The 14,896-nt window shown below is 40.2% G+C and overlaps 1 protein-coding gene across 7 annotated transcripts in view; it reads left to right on the top strand.

The window, feature by feature from the left end:
- The window catches only part of ANK3 (ankyrin 3), a 378,181-nt gene that overhangs the window by 246,999 nt on the left and 116,286 nt on the right, over positions 1-14,896 (top strand). For all 7 annotated transcript variants that reach the window (XM_057421483.1, XM_057421488.1, XM_057421489.1 and 4 more), the window contains one exon: positions 10,828-10,926. In XM_057421483.1, the coding sequence (XP_057277466.1) occupies positions 10,828-10,926 (99 nt within the window). The remainder of the gene's footprint in view (positions 1-10,827; positions 10,927-14,896) is intronic.

Here is a 14,896-nt window from a genome sequence, read left to right as displayed (position 1 = left end):
CTCATGATCCAGTACCTACTAATGCTGGTGAGAACAGTATTAGCAGATACTGGTTCAAGCTGATAGCTCAGTATTAAAGGTAAGCATCAACTCTCATGTATCCCCCAGAAACTATGTTTCCCAAATCACATTCATCACTGAATGTATTTCATGTTATTAGCAAGAGAGGGGTCCTAGGTTAGATCCATATGAAGTTCACAAGCTTAGAATAGATTTGGGGGTTAAAGGTTACTGGGAAGCACACTTTGCTTTCACTAATAACATTGACCTCTTATTCTCAAGTCCTTAAACTGACCAGATTAGAAAATTAAGGCATTTCAAATTGTCACAAGCTTTGGTATTTGTATTCAATAGACTAATCACAGGAGCAAGGAAGATGAGTGCAGTTTTGGGTCACTCTTTTCCACTCAGAACCAAGATTAGTGCTATTACATCAGCAATTAGCAGCACTTAGTACCAGTACCACTAAGCATCATCTGCTTATTTTAATCAAATAATAAATCTTAGGTTTCAGCAGCCACCTCTGTTCTGGATTAGGGGCACTGATGGAGACCACACCCAGAGTAGTAAGGCCATCCTCCCCTTTTCCTCAAGATGTGGAAATTCCAGGTTCTCCGTCCTTGAGACAAAAGGCAGCCTGCTCAGATAGCCAGGGAAGGGCAAATGACATCAGCCCAAAAGAGCAGTGGGCCGATGCTGTGACTCAGAGCACTGAACGGCTTGTTTGTGCTTGTGATAACTGGGTGGGGGCATCCAGGGAGCACATCTCTTACAGAGTAGTACATCTCTACTGTATGGTGGTTGCAAATATAGAAAAAGTAGCAGTGACAGAAGGAGTTGTGGCATAAATAACAATAATATGGGGTTGAATTTTGTTCTTTAGTGCTTATCAGATGGCAGGTAATGAAAGTGATTTACAGAAAGATTAAGTAGATTCTGGTAGAGCATTGAATTTGTAGGCAAACAGAGCACCAGTATAAGTTGCGTGTAAAGTACAATTATCAACACCAAGTAACACAGCTGTTGCTTCATTCTTGATTCCCCAAAATGCAAAACAGGTAGAGGTACTATCCATACTACTAGAACAGGTCCTAAAAATGACCAACAGATACAGCTTCATGGACCACTGCCGCTTCATTGCCTCTTGTTTTAATTTCTGCAAAGAATATCCAGGATGCACTGTCTCCCTTCTGGAAAAAGGGTCCTTGTTTGAGTTGTCAACAATCTACAACAAGTAGCAGAGAAAAGATATGGAAGGGCTGTAACCCAACTAAAACATACTACATGTATGTACTGTAGCTTTCAGAAGTACAAAGAGCAAATTTCAGGATGGGGGGTCAAATGCACTTTGTGCTTTTGCAAACCACCAACCATTTTTCCTTTGTTCTTGTTAAATGAATATGAATCAACACTATTTGTTTATGTTTCAATTTATGTTTAAACTATTTAGACAAATATCAGTTCTGTGGAGAGATTTCAACAAGAGCAGAAGATTATGGTAACAGAAGATACTTGTGTGGAAGGGGCAACATGCAGACCTGTGAGAGGCCAGGATAAATCGCCAGCTCCCACCATCAGTGCAGTGAACATGGGGAAAGGTGGACAAAATGTGAATGGATGTGTAGAATGAAGACAAAACTCTGGGCTTTAAGGACAAGGGCAAGTGTGATGAAAAGAGGAGCTGGGGAAAAGACCTAAGAAAAAGGAGAGCAGACTTGAGGAGAGGGAGATCTCTTCATCTGCTGTGTTTTCAGTTCATTTCTGAGAGGCCTGAGGGAAGAAAGTGCTTCCAACAAGGAAGGCAGGGAAAGACATAAGCTTGATGGTGGCTTTCAGTGTGTGTGGAGATGAGCAGTGGTACTGTACTGCAAGTAAATGATGTCCCCAGAGAGATGCAGTAGCAGCTGCTACCCTTACCCCCACCAGTGTACACCTGCCTGCCTCTCAGCTGTCATGTACTCACTTGTTCCCTTCTTTCACTGCATTAAGAAAAATAGGCATAGGTCCAGGAGCTCTTGCAGGTGTTACAGTGCCTGCCAGCCTGTGTGCTTGCTGACCTTGGAGGCTGGTAGGGTTGGAAATATACCTGCTTTTGGTTCGTGCTCTTCTAGCCCAGTGACTGATTTCATGTCGGCTCCTCTACTGAATCTCATTGGGGCTTATGTGTCTGTGCTTTCTTCTTTAGCCTTGCTGCAAGTGCAGGGAAGATGACATAATATAGAAAGTGCCATGTGGGACGAATGGAGATCATTTCAGTAAATTGGCTTATGGTGCCCCTGATTCTACCTGTTTTCAGGGAGGCAGGTCCAAAACCTTCATAACTTGCGTCCAAGTAAAACAAGATCTCCTATTGGGCTGGATGCGTGCCATTTTCTAATGAAGGAAAAATACTCATTCCAAATTGCTTGATTTCTTGGGCTCAAACTTGGCAATAAGCCTGCCACAGTTACTGGGAGGATATGCAGTGTAGAGGTAACAGGCACTTTATTCTGTTCATCATCTTTGTTTTCTGTAGTACATTTTCATGCATGTGCCTATGCTTTTCCAAAACCTGTAAAAGCTAAAGAAATCCCTTCATTGCATCACTGTATTTCCCTTTTACTTAACTGGGAGGCAATCACATATGGACTAGAGAAGTGGAGGAAGAGAATAAAGGGTAACTGAGGGTGAAGTAAGTCTTCTTTCTTAGCCAAACTGTGACAAGTGCATGCAGCCACTACCTGGGTTTTGAAGGATCCCAACAATTCCAGGTACCATTCTCTTAGCTGGCAATGGCACCTGACATTGGAAAGGAGTGGATAAATCCTAGTTACAAACTGACAGAAAGCCAAAAACCTTTAAGTCAATCTAGTTCATCATTTTTTCAACATAAAAAAAAAATTGTTATTTTAATAAAAATATTGTTCATTAGCCCTTGAATCAAACTGTACCTGGTCCATTACCTAGAGTTTCAATAAATTTGCTGTCTACTTCCCATCTTCTGTAACTGTTAACCTAGTGATTAGTATGAGAAGTGAAATCTACCAAGTGGGCTCTCTTGTTCCAGGTTATCAGTTCAAGAGATCTGTTGGTGGCATACAGTGACCATATAGTGAAAACCGCTGTGCTCCCATCTTAGCTGCTGCTTCTGAAATTGGATACTGTTGCAAGTGCTTCATACCATGGGCTTGACTTTCTGTACCAGAATCAGGTCATCTTCAGTCTAAGGGTGGGTGGGATGCTGGAGAAAAAGGACAGGTCACAGAAGAATTTCTTCTTTATCTCTACTGATCCCTTCAAATATGGTCTAGACGGCCTTCCACTTTAATATCTAGGACTTGGAAAGGTGTATCCACATATATGCTAAAGCAAGTAACAGTCACTGCAAGGAACGAGAAAACAGTTTTCTTAGCAGTCTGATTATACTTAAGGTATCCTGTGCAAGAAAGCTTCTTTTGCTGTAAATCAGGCCCCCACAGATTGCCTGTCCTTTCCCATTCCGGCCTTGCTTGGATATGTATCCCTGAGCAGTGCACAGGGAGGGCAGGCAGTTTTATCTGCTGTAGTTCCCAGTCAGCTGTGATGGAGATGTGTCCAGACTGCCCTGTGTTAATTCAGCAACAGGAATGTGCAAAACACTGATTCTCTGAGGCTGCTATGAAGACCAGGAAGGTGAGAAACGTGCTTTGAATAAACTGTATTTTCTGTGAATTATGGTTAGGAAAAAGCTATTTTCAGGGGATTCACAGAGTCTTCAGATACCATTCTTCTGTCTGAGATTATCTACCAGTGGAAAGATCTGTCTAGCCCAGGTGAGGAGATGCCTCTGAAGCTCCATCTGTCTCTGAGGAGAAAGGTGATTGGAAAGGAAGAAACACATTGTTCTCTGCAGGTTCCAGAGCAACAGCTGAAAGAAACCTCTGTAACCCCCCCACCCACTTTGTACTTGAGCAAGTCAGAAGTTTCAGGTAGCAAGGGAATCCTCTACATGAAGTTGACCTCTGCCCATGTCTTTCTTGCCAAAGCAAGCAATAGTTAGTCACTGTGCTATAAAACTTCATCCAACCCTGTGAACAGCCTTCCTGATACACAGCGCTCCTTATTCTAGAGGAGATCTCAGTTCCACTGGGAATGGTCTTTGCCTGCAGAAAGTTTGCTTACTGAAAGGTTAAAAAAGGATTTGGTAATTTTGAGAGAGTGGTGTGAGGACAACATGCATTAATAATGGCCCTGAGGTGGAGGAGCAGAACACCATTAGCCCATCAAAACCAGCAGGCAATATGTAAGTGACAGTAACATAAAAGAAAAAGCTCTTTTTATTTCCCTAGTTGTAGTTTACCATAACAGCTCATTGCTATCCTCTTTCTTCTTTTCTTAAAGGATTCATTTTATACATCTCAGGCCTGAAGAAAGATAAGTATATAAGCCCACAAGAACCAAATTAGCACAATATAAGGCTTACTAACATTAAGTAGAGGAGAAAAAAAGCTGAAAAACTATGCACTATTGTAAGGCTTCCTGGGAAGCACCTGATTTTGTGTTTGTACCTATAATTTTTTTAACTTCTGAAAATCTTATCCAAGTCCTGGTGATCCCAGTAACTGCTATATAAGACTTTGCAGGGGCTCTGCTGTGTTATAGCTCCAATTCTGAACTGCAGAAAAATACAAGAGAGAATACTGAGTGTTTTCATATATAACATGTTGATGTAGCTGCACTGTTGCACACGACAGTCTTAATGTGCAGAGCATAATCTTCCCATACCTCCAGGAACTGGTAATAGTGGTAATACACATACAGTGGTGTTGGTGACAATTCCAGTGCATGACAACCAACAACCAACATTATGCCCTTTCCTTAAAAACCCCTAATGACAGAGGGATTTTCCAGACTGTATAGGAAATTCTTTCTTTAGCAGTCTGGCTATTTTCAGCTTCTGTTTTATTCACACATACCTTGTCAATATTGAGCTCTTCCCAGAGTTTTCTTTCACTTGAGAACTGAGAAGGACAGTATTACTAAATTCTAAGTGAATCTGAAAATTTAATTTCTGTAAAAAAAAAAGTTTGGTTTGGTTTTTGGTTTGGTTTGGTTTTTGGTTTGGTTTGGTTTGGTTATTAATCAAATAAAGTGATTTATTTCTGATTAAAACTACAATCCACCAGGTGGCTGGGAGGAGATCTCAGAGGTGGAAATAAGTTCTCACATTGGTAGCAAGAAGGATTATGAAGTCCCCATAATGCTGACAACGAGTCTTCTCATTGCTGGATCTAAAAATCTGCCAGTCATAGAATCACAGAATGGTTTGGGTTGGAAGGGACCTGAAAGATCATCTTGTTCCAGCCCCCTGACATGGGCAGGGACACCTTCAACTAGACCAGGCTGCTCAAGGCCTCATCCAACCTGGCCTTGAACATTTCCAGGGATGTGGCATCCCCAGTTTCTCTGTGCCGCCTGTAGCAGTGCCTCACCACCTCATAATAAAGAATTTCTTCCTAATGTTTAATTTAAATCTATCTGTTTTCAGCTTAAAACCATTCCCCCATGTCCTAGTCCTACATGCCCTTGTAAAAAGTCCTTCACCAACTTTCTTGTAGTCCCTCTTTAGGTACTGGAAGGCTGCTCTAAGGTCTCACCAGAGCCTTCTCTTCTCCAGGTTGAATAACCCCAGCTTTCTCAGCCTGTCTTCATAGGAGAGGTGGTCCAGCCCTCTGATCATCTTCCTTGCCCTTGTCTGGACTTGCTCCAACAAGTCCACGTCCTTCTTATGTTGAGGATACGAGAACTGCACACAATACTCCAGGTGGGGTCTCATGAGAACCAGTAGAATGGAAGAATTACCTCCTTCAACCTGCTGGTCACGCTTCTTTTGATGCAGCCCAGCATACAGTTGGCTTTCTGGGCTGCGAGCACGCACTGCCGGCTCATGTTGAGCTTCTCATGAGCCAACATCTCCAATCCCTTCTCCTCAGGGCTGCTCTCAATCCATTCTCCACTCAGCCTGTATTTGTGCTTGGGATTGCTCTGACCCAGGTGCAGAACCTTGCACTTCACCTTGTGGAACTTTGAGGTTTGCACAGGCCCACCTCTTCAGTCTGCGTTTAAACCAATGTCAGTCAGCATTTAAAACAATGCAGCACATGACTAGGAAAGTTTTACCCCTGTTTTTTGTGTGCTATTTTTTAAAGATACACTTCAGAACCCACTTACTATAAGTGCAAACATTTACTTTTCTTCTTACTAGCATCGTTATGCTTGCAAACTCAAGACTGTCCCATGGGAGAGAGATGCAATCCCCTTGGGCAGCACAGCATACCAGAAACCAGGGGGAATTCTTATAAATGTGTTAAAATAAAACTTAAAAGATGTATTGTGTTTGACTTTCTAACCATTTATTGTGTAACTTGTAATAGTAAGGAGTAATTCCGACTACTGTTGTGAACTGTGATCGATAATGCCTTGTGTCAAAGGGGAGCTGATCTTATTTCAGATGGGAAAAGTAGATGGCTTGTTGCTTAGGACAGGATAACTCAAAGTTTTTTGAATTTTCTTGAGACGCTGTAGATAGAGAGCTGCAGCTGAAAGAGCTTAGTGTTTCCTCTGATCAAGCAATAGCAAAGCCACTGAATGTAAAAGCAGGGCACTCTTCACCTGTCGTATTTTTGGATGGTGTGAGACTCCAAAGGAAGGCATGGGCCCTGTGTGAGAGGGTGGTGGCTGCAGCAGACAATGAATAAAGGTAAAACAGCCATCCACAAAGTTGTGAGGAATAGGAAAAAAAAAAACAACAACCTTGCATGCATCTAGTTTGTCACAATTTGAGCTATATAAAGCGTCAAAGTACTTAAAGTCATATACCCCAGGAAATCTGCCAAGAGGGAGAGGAAAGGCTACATGCTGGTTCATAATCCTATGAGCATTTATTGCATAGTTTTAGGTTGCTAGTCTCACAAGTTAGGTCTCATATTCCGTGTAGAATTTGTTAATTCTCAAGTTGAATGGCGAGTCAGATCTCATTGTTGAGGGATCTACCTGAGACATTATCCAGCATTTGGTACTTCAACAGTGAGGGCAAGAAGCATTCCAAAAGACATTCTGCATCTGAACCTCATCTTTTAATGGCAACTTTTTGAAGGCATTTCAGCTTTGTTACTGCAGGGAAACATCTTCAAAAGTTTCCTGATTTACCATTCTATCTTAAGAACAGAGGGAGAAATTTATAGAAGATCAAACAGATAAAAATAGACTGAGAAGACAGCAGATGCTGTTGATTTACTGAAGAATTCAGAACCTTACATTTGGCAGCTATATTGTTTGCTGATACTACAGTTTTAGTGTTAATAACCTACATGCAAGCTGCACATATTATGAAGCTTTTTTTATTTCTAGTGTCTTGTGACATGTACAAACAACTTGATTTTGAATCGCTTGCTTTACATTTTGTCATCAGAAACACTAATGATGATGTCTGAGATTTATTCACTTCTCAGTTCACATTCTTATTTGTCAGATAAGAAATGGGAAGGGGCCATATGCATAATATGTTTAGATATAATTCTTTAAGATTTGCCACAACACAGTATTAACCAAAGGCAAGTTTCTTGCCCTAAACTTCAGTGTACAATTATGCAAGTATTCACGTAATGCATCTCTTTATCTGCATGCAGTCAGAATTCTCAGTCTGCAGAATTATTGCTTCATATTGTTTACTACCAGTAAAAGTTCAAATAGCTAAATGGCAAAATTCAGTTTCTGTTTTTCTGGTAATTTTCCAACAGTGTTTTCCTGAGCTGTTAGGGCTTAAAAGGGCTAAAACACACTTTTTCTTCTTTGTTTCTTCATTCTTTTTATGAACTCTCTGAATAGGTTAGTAGAGTACAGTGAAAAATGCATCCTCCTTCCCAGAGAGTGTTGCAGTGCTCTTTTCCCAGGAAAGGGGAGCTGAGTGTGATCATCCAGAAGGACAGGTATTTCACTGAGCATATAGGGTTTCATTTGCTTGATTTCTCCTGTTCAATTTATTATTTCAGTGTAGTTTGTGTGGTTGTTTTTTCCTAACAGTCAAATGAGTAATCACATCCCTTGTCCGTCTATCTCTTCCTAATACAAACTTGCTACCTATTTTCAACCAAATGTAACTCAAGGCTTCAAGATCCTAGAGACATTAAATTTATGTGTTTTTCATAAAGACAGGTGATCAAATAGAGGAAAGATGGATTGGTAGCTCTCCATCTTGCAGAAGTGAGCTCAATCCTCATTTGGTGCTGGAGAATTTCCCTACATTGCCAGCCAAGGTGCTTGCCCTCTCAGAAGCTGAGAGAGAATGACACTGCCCTGATAGTTTCAGTACTAACCAGAAATATGAAGGCCATTTGAACAGGAGTTTTTTAAAACATGAAAGTGATATTTTAATTTTCAAACACACACCCTACCATTGCAAAACTTAAACTTTACTGCTAGGTGGAAGTCATCTCTTTTGGGGTTGAGGTATCTATCTGCCAGCACTCATCCATCTACTCTAAAATGAAGCCTCATTCATTTAAGGCAACAGAAGGCTGGCAAACAATTAGATCCAAAGTGCACGTTCTTATGCACTTATACCCTCCCCTGTGCTGTACTGGATTGATCTTGCTTAGTGTCAAGATGAATGAGAACCAGCCTTTTAATATGTATTTGTTCAACCTTTTGTAATTCTGTCCTTTCCTCTTCCATTTCTTTATTGATGGTTAGAAAAGGCACTTCTTGTCTGTGTACAATATAGTAATTTATTAGTTCTAAATTATTTTGATGTATTAAGGGGGCCCTAAAGTCTATTAGACTGAGTTAATCTCTTTGGTGGAATAAGGTGATCCTCCAGACTAAATTACCTGCAGTATTCTTTTTACTTGAAGATGTGAAAGTTATTTCCTTTATCGTATTTTTCTCAGGAAACTAGAATTAATATTTCTGTTCCTCTGACCTCAGTAACATCTTTCCTCCTGAGAATAGAGGAAAGGCAGAAAGTATCTCCTCATAGTTGTTTTCCTCCTCTCTTTTTCTGTCCTATTTGTGGCTGATACAGTAATATACTGACCCCATATTATAACCAGTGTCATCTCCCAGTAAAATCGAATTAACTCTTTATTTCAAAATCAACTCACAAATTATAAGTTAAGCGTTCACATAGTTTTATATCCCTGGAAGGACGAGGCTTAGCATACTTTTTGTTTAATGTGCTACGCATCTTTTTGTTTTACCTCATTTTTTGAGGAAATGAGAAGCTATCCTGAAACAGTAGTTGCTTTGGTGCTGTAATGATCATTAATAGTGGAGAAAGAAGCTCTGTCATTTCATCATGCTATTATTTTACCCCTGTGATAATATTAATTAATACTTTCTAGTAGCTGAGAGCTTCATAGTGAAATTTTGTGTAAATGAAAATGCAGCATACTGGATTAGGTGCTCAGCATTATTATTAAGCTGTGAGTCAGCTTGTCCCATCTGAGGGGGATCTTTTTTCACTGCTAGCTTTCTGTCACTCCACTCACCTGCAGTTTTGAGGAAGCATTGTTAACAGTCTGTTGGCCAGGTAAGATGTTTGCACTGCTCTCCAGCTATTCAAGAGTATGGATGCCTTTCTTATTCAGTCAGCCATAGGACACATGCTCCCTAAAATTTACCGCTTTCTGCTCAGCCACGGGGAAGCTGGTTTTATGCAGACAGCTGTATGCCTGTTCCTGAATACACAGAAATGTGTTCTTTAAAATTATATTTGTCTACATACAGTAGCCACATGCTCTATTTATATCTTTTTTTACTTTTACTTGGCTCAGTATGATCAAATATATACAGGATGTGGCCTTCATACACCATAAGATAAAGGATTCATCAGAGCATGAAGAAACATCCTAGCTAAATCTTGTTAAAACAGTGTGTTTGAGTGTGCACACACTGGTTATGTAACTGTCCTTGATGTGTGGCATCACTGCATGCTGCCAGCCTGCCAGGCACCGCATATACACATCTTTGCAGTCTCACTTCAAGTACAGTATTACGTCAATTAGAGGAGCAAGTTTATTAGACCAAATTAGTGATGTAACTGAAATTAAGGTGATTAAAAGGTTTTCAGAGTTTGCTGATGATGTTCAGAAATAAATAGCATTGGCATCATTTCACTTTTGAATTAGACCTACGGATGTAATGGTTTTGTTTCTTTTCCATGGCTCCTACAAGGCAAATGAAATAGTGAGGTATGAATCCTTATTGTAACGGGTTAAAACTTAAACAGGGGAAGTTTAGATTGGATATAAGGAGGAAATTCTTTCCTGTTAGGGTGGTGAGGCACTGGAATAGGTTGCACAGGGAGGTTGGGAATGCTCCATTCCTGGCAGTGTTCAAGACCAAGTTGAACAAGGCCTTGGGTGATATGGTTTAGTGTGGTGTCCCTGCCCACGGCAGGGGGGTTGGAACTAGATGATCTTAAGGTCCTTTCCAACCCTAACTATTCTATGATTCTATGATTCTAACATGCTCAGAAACAGCCATATCTGAATTAAACTAGGGTTTAGTCAGTAAGATTGCATAAATTTAACCCTTATACAAAAGCTGAGAACTGAGGCACAGTCATGTCGTCTTACAATTCCAAGCACAACTTGATTGTTTGTCTTCATAATATGTGTGTCAAGGTATCAGGCCAGGAATTCACATGTGTGGATGAACACCACTTCCTTTGCTTTCATGCTCCCAAGGAAACAAAACCGTGTTACGCTTTAGCAAATCGGGCATAATTTATTCTGTGAGCAAACTGATCATGGAGTTCATGAAAGAAAGATAAATGGATATTTACTTACATGTTTTTTTCTTCCACAGAATGATATCACACCTTTGCATGTTGCATCGAAGAGGGGAAATGCAAATATGGTCAAACTCCTACTTGATCGAGGAGCTAAAATTGATGCCAAAACAAGGGTAAGCTTAAGTGTGAATGCTGTGAGTGACTGGAATTCTTGCCTCTGACTTGTTAGTTGCTGTACAGCTTAAATCATTCATCTTCCTGGCAGGCTGCCATAGCTGCACTGCATTTGTTTTTTATAAAATGGCTGCAGTAGGATGCTAAGAATTTACATCTCTCAAAGCAATGTGTGAAACACCATGTATGGCAAAGCTCAGAACCAACAATTTTCCATGCTCTCTGTAGAACATTTCATTAGGAGCTACTTCAAGCTACTTGGGGGTAGAGGTACAGGAAAATACTGGAAGACAAGAATTCGATTCAAGTATTTCAGAATTTGAATGTTAAAAACATAACTTTGAACTGCAGTGTGTGTTCACCTTTTGTTATCCACAGGGCAGTGTCACAGAGCACAGTGTTGCTGATGAGTTTCCTGCAAGCTCAGCCTTTCTCTAACTGGGTGCTCAGGTGCTGGCTCAGATTTGTCAGCAAATGTGCCAGGTGTAGTGATGGTTTCTATCAGGTTGACACCTAATTCTATCCACTGAGTGACTTAGAATCTCTATGTATGTGGTTATATCTAATTGCAGTAGTTAAAACCCAATCAGAACAATTTATGGGTATTTTATTTGCTTACATAGTGGCAAAAAGAGAAGGAAAAAGTTCAAATATTTGGAAGTAAAGCTAGAACTGGTGTCATTGTGGGCTCTCATGGCAGTCTTTGCAACAGGTTCCTGTGCACGTGAGATAACCTTCAGGAGCTGTACCTGTAGCTTTTTCATAATTTTAGTTTTCGTGAATTAGCTTATCACCTAACCATCTTCCATTTTTTAGACTTCCACCAGAATCATTCTAAGCAACTCAAAGGTTTAACCTGAGAACAGTTTCTCCTACAGCTATTACTGTATCCACAGGTTTTTGTTTACTTTTCCACTGTTTCAGCAGTCTCTGAGATTTCCTGCTGTGCTTGTTAGGCATAGTTGTGTTTTTTAATTTCTGTGGCAAATTCAGAAACTGGGTCAATTTATTTTGTCATCTCTTCATTCTTTCCACATGTTTTTCTTTAGTTGTTCTTCTGTTTTACCTTTAGAAGTCACCCGTGATTTCTTTGTAAAATGTTTCTCATTTTTCTAACTGGGGTATATAGGAGAGATGACTTCTCATGGATAACGTGAACATGAGCTAAAATACCAGTCTTCTATGGGCTACATGGGGTCTGCCAGGCTGAGGGTCACGGGCCTACTGTGTAGTGGGGAGGGACACATTTTGGTAGCATGACAGATGTGCATTTTGCCAGAGCGGGGAGAAAGGGACATGGGAAGGGATTCCGCAAGTATTCATATGGCCCACTGCAGCCAAAACATGGGGGACCACTACTTTTAAATAGTTGGACTCCAGTTTGTTCTTTTAGTTATGAAAATCTGTGATCTGCTTCATTTTCTGTACCACATTGCTCATGGGTCAGACATTAGGATAATTTATATGACTTAAAATATAGGCTGGGGCAGAAGCAGAATCCAGGAAGAGGTCAGAAGCATTAACAGCTCCAAAGTCTGGCAGAGCTTCACAGTAAGGTGAAAGGCAATGAATGAGTGGTTCATGAAGTGGCGGTTTGTTTTTCTGGCTTCCCCCAGAGGCTGCTTGTTTCCCTAAACACCCATCCTCTCTATAAATAAGAAGGGATTTGCATAACTTCTGCTGCTTGTGTTGTACATGTGTCACTCATCATTTCACTTCTCTGGCATTACCAGAGGCATCATTTTCTGGCAGTTAGTGACTAAGTGGAAGTTTTGCTCCTGGCATCACTGACTCATCCTGGCAAGGGTTTACCAGCCTGTGGTCTGGGCAGCGTGTGCCTCTGCTGAGGAGACTCACTGAACTGAGCAGACAGCTGCATGGCTGAGAAAACGGAAGAGCAACACTGGAGCAGATCAGGGAGGCTTTACAAATCAATAGGAGAGGCAGTAGAAGGCTGAAAGTGATGTGGTGCTGGATGGAAAAAGGACATTGTTGCAGGAGTGTCTGCCTAGTTCTCATATTCAATAGCGAAGATTATTGTGAGCTGTTAAAACACATGTTCCTGCTAAATCTCTCTTGTTATTCCTACCCTACCCAATGTTGTTTTCCAGGGCAGAACAATTGAGGTATGTCAACATTGTCATTTCATTTTTTTAGGCACCATTCTTTTTTTAATGTCGCTGACATAGAGTGCCCTTACATGAATACAGGGTGACAAAAGCTTCAGTCATATCCTTTTGCAACATCACCACCAGTACTGAATGTATTGACAGACAAAGGGCAGTAAAAGCTACCTTTCTGATACACGTATCAAATCATGCTTATCAGCTGGATACCCAGTCAGAGCCCAGCCTCCTGGTGTTCTGTGAGGGGCCGGTGTGTGTGCTAAATGTGCACACTTGGCAAACAGGTGGGATTTGCACGTGAAAGTAAGTGAGGCTCCTATTACCAGATTTATAAATGTGAGAATGCTCTTTTTTTCTTTTTAAAGAGGTTTTTAAAGAGATGAGCAGATTTGTTTTGTTTTGTTTGGTTAAAATAGTATTTGTCTTGGACACCATGATATTATTTACCACAAATGTTGGTTATGGAACACAAAATACCTCCATAAAGATGAATGGCAAAGGTTCTGTGCCCATATGAAAGCAAAAAATTCTTGAAAATTGCTTCTTTCTTTTGCTCAGATGAAGAAATTGCTAGGCCTTTATTTCTCCTGTATGAGGTCTGTATTTCACCTTTAAATGATTATGCAGAAGATACTGGTTTGTGTTGTTGAGCAGACACTAACAAGGCAAGGATTTGATATTCTGGCTCTTAGATGTGACATTTTCAGCTATTCAGCTGTCATTTTGTGCCCTGTTCTTGCAATACATTCTCTATATGGGGTACTGGAAATACATTCCATGTATATGTCTATTTTTATTTTTCACAAATATTCTCATTTTATAGATACTTATAGATATTTTATAGCTACTACTGAACCCAGGACACACATAAAGCCTTTCCTGAGTATTAAATAAGTTAGACTAATTATTTCTTTTCCTTAGTCATTTCCAAGAGCATTTGCGTTTGCTGCTGGCAGATGGTCCTGGAAACAGCAGTGCTGAACTGCACAAAGGTTAATGTGAAGGGCTAAATTCTTATCCTGTTTAAATCATTGTAAAAGTCATCCATGGGCTCCCAGTTTCTCTCTATTCATTAGGACTAGGATTTGATGAGCACCACAGATATCATTGCACATCTGCAAACTGTAGCTTGGAGTTGAGATAATGTTTAAGTAGATGAGGTTATTTTTCAGAAATGAACTTACGAATATTTGAGACCCAGCCATGTGCTTTTGGGGTTGATTTTTGGGTTTGGGTTTTGTTTTTTTTTTCTTTTAGTTCATGCTTATGTTGTTTTGTTTATTTTAACCAGCTGTTTATCTGTCCTTTTTGTGTGTGAGATGTCTAGTAGCTGGCACCTGGGGCTTTGCACCAAATTCTTAAGGGCGCTCCTCAAAAACTATGTGCTGCTTTTGTCCATATGGGGCAGCTTTTATTGTTCATGCTTTTAACTAAAAGACCTATTAATGCCTCATGTAACATGTTTACTGAATGCTGCCCTGATTATGTTTTCTCTGTCTTCCAGAAAAGGCTTTTAAAAAGAAGAGAGTTTAGAGAGGTTGATTAAATTAGCTTGATTTGCTTTGGCTGTCTAATACTGTATATGCCAAAGTGAATTTGTATCTGAAGTAGGCAGCAAGCAAATTTTAGCCTGGATTAACAGTGTATATAATCTGCATTCTTTCAATTTTGCAGCAAATTTACAGGCCAACACTCATATCTACATGAAAACATGTGTCATACGCTTTTTTAGGTGCACTAGATCATGCATAAGCTGCTCCAGAAAAGCCATATGTATTAAGATAAAAAATAACTACAAGATTGATGCTGACTTGGCACTCTTCCTACACATGCAAAAAGCACT

This window comes from Pezoporus wallicus, unplaced genomic scaffold (assembly GCF_028554395.1).
Source record: "Pezoporus wallicus isolate ANWC-B61680 ecotype Strahan unplaced genomic scaffold, APGP_CSIRO_Pwel_v1 contig_4816, whole genome shotgun sequence".
NCBI classification, from domain to species: domain Eukaryota; kingdom Metazoa; phylum Chordata; class Aves; order Psittaciformes; family Psittacidae; genus Pezoporus; species Pezoporus wallicus.
Note: the sequence above shows the minus strand (reverse complement) of the source record. Positions and strands in the feature narration are given on the sequence as shown.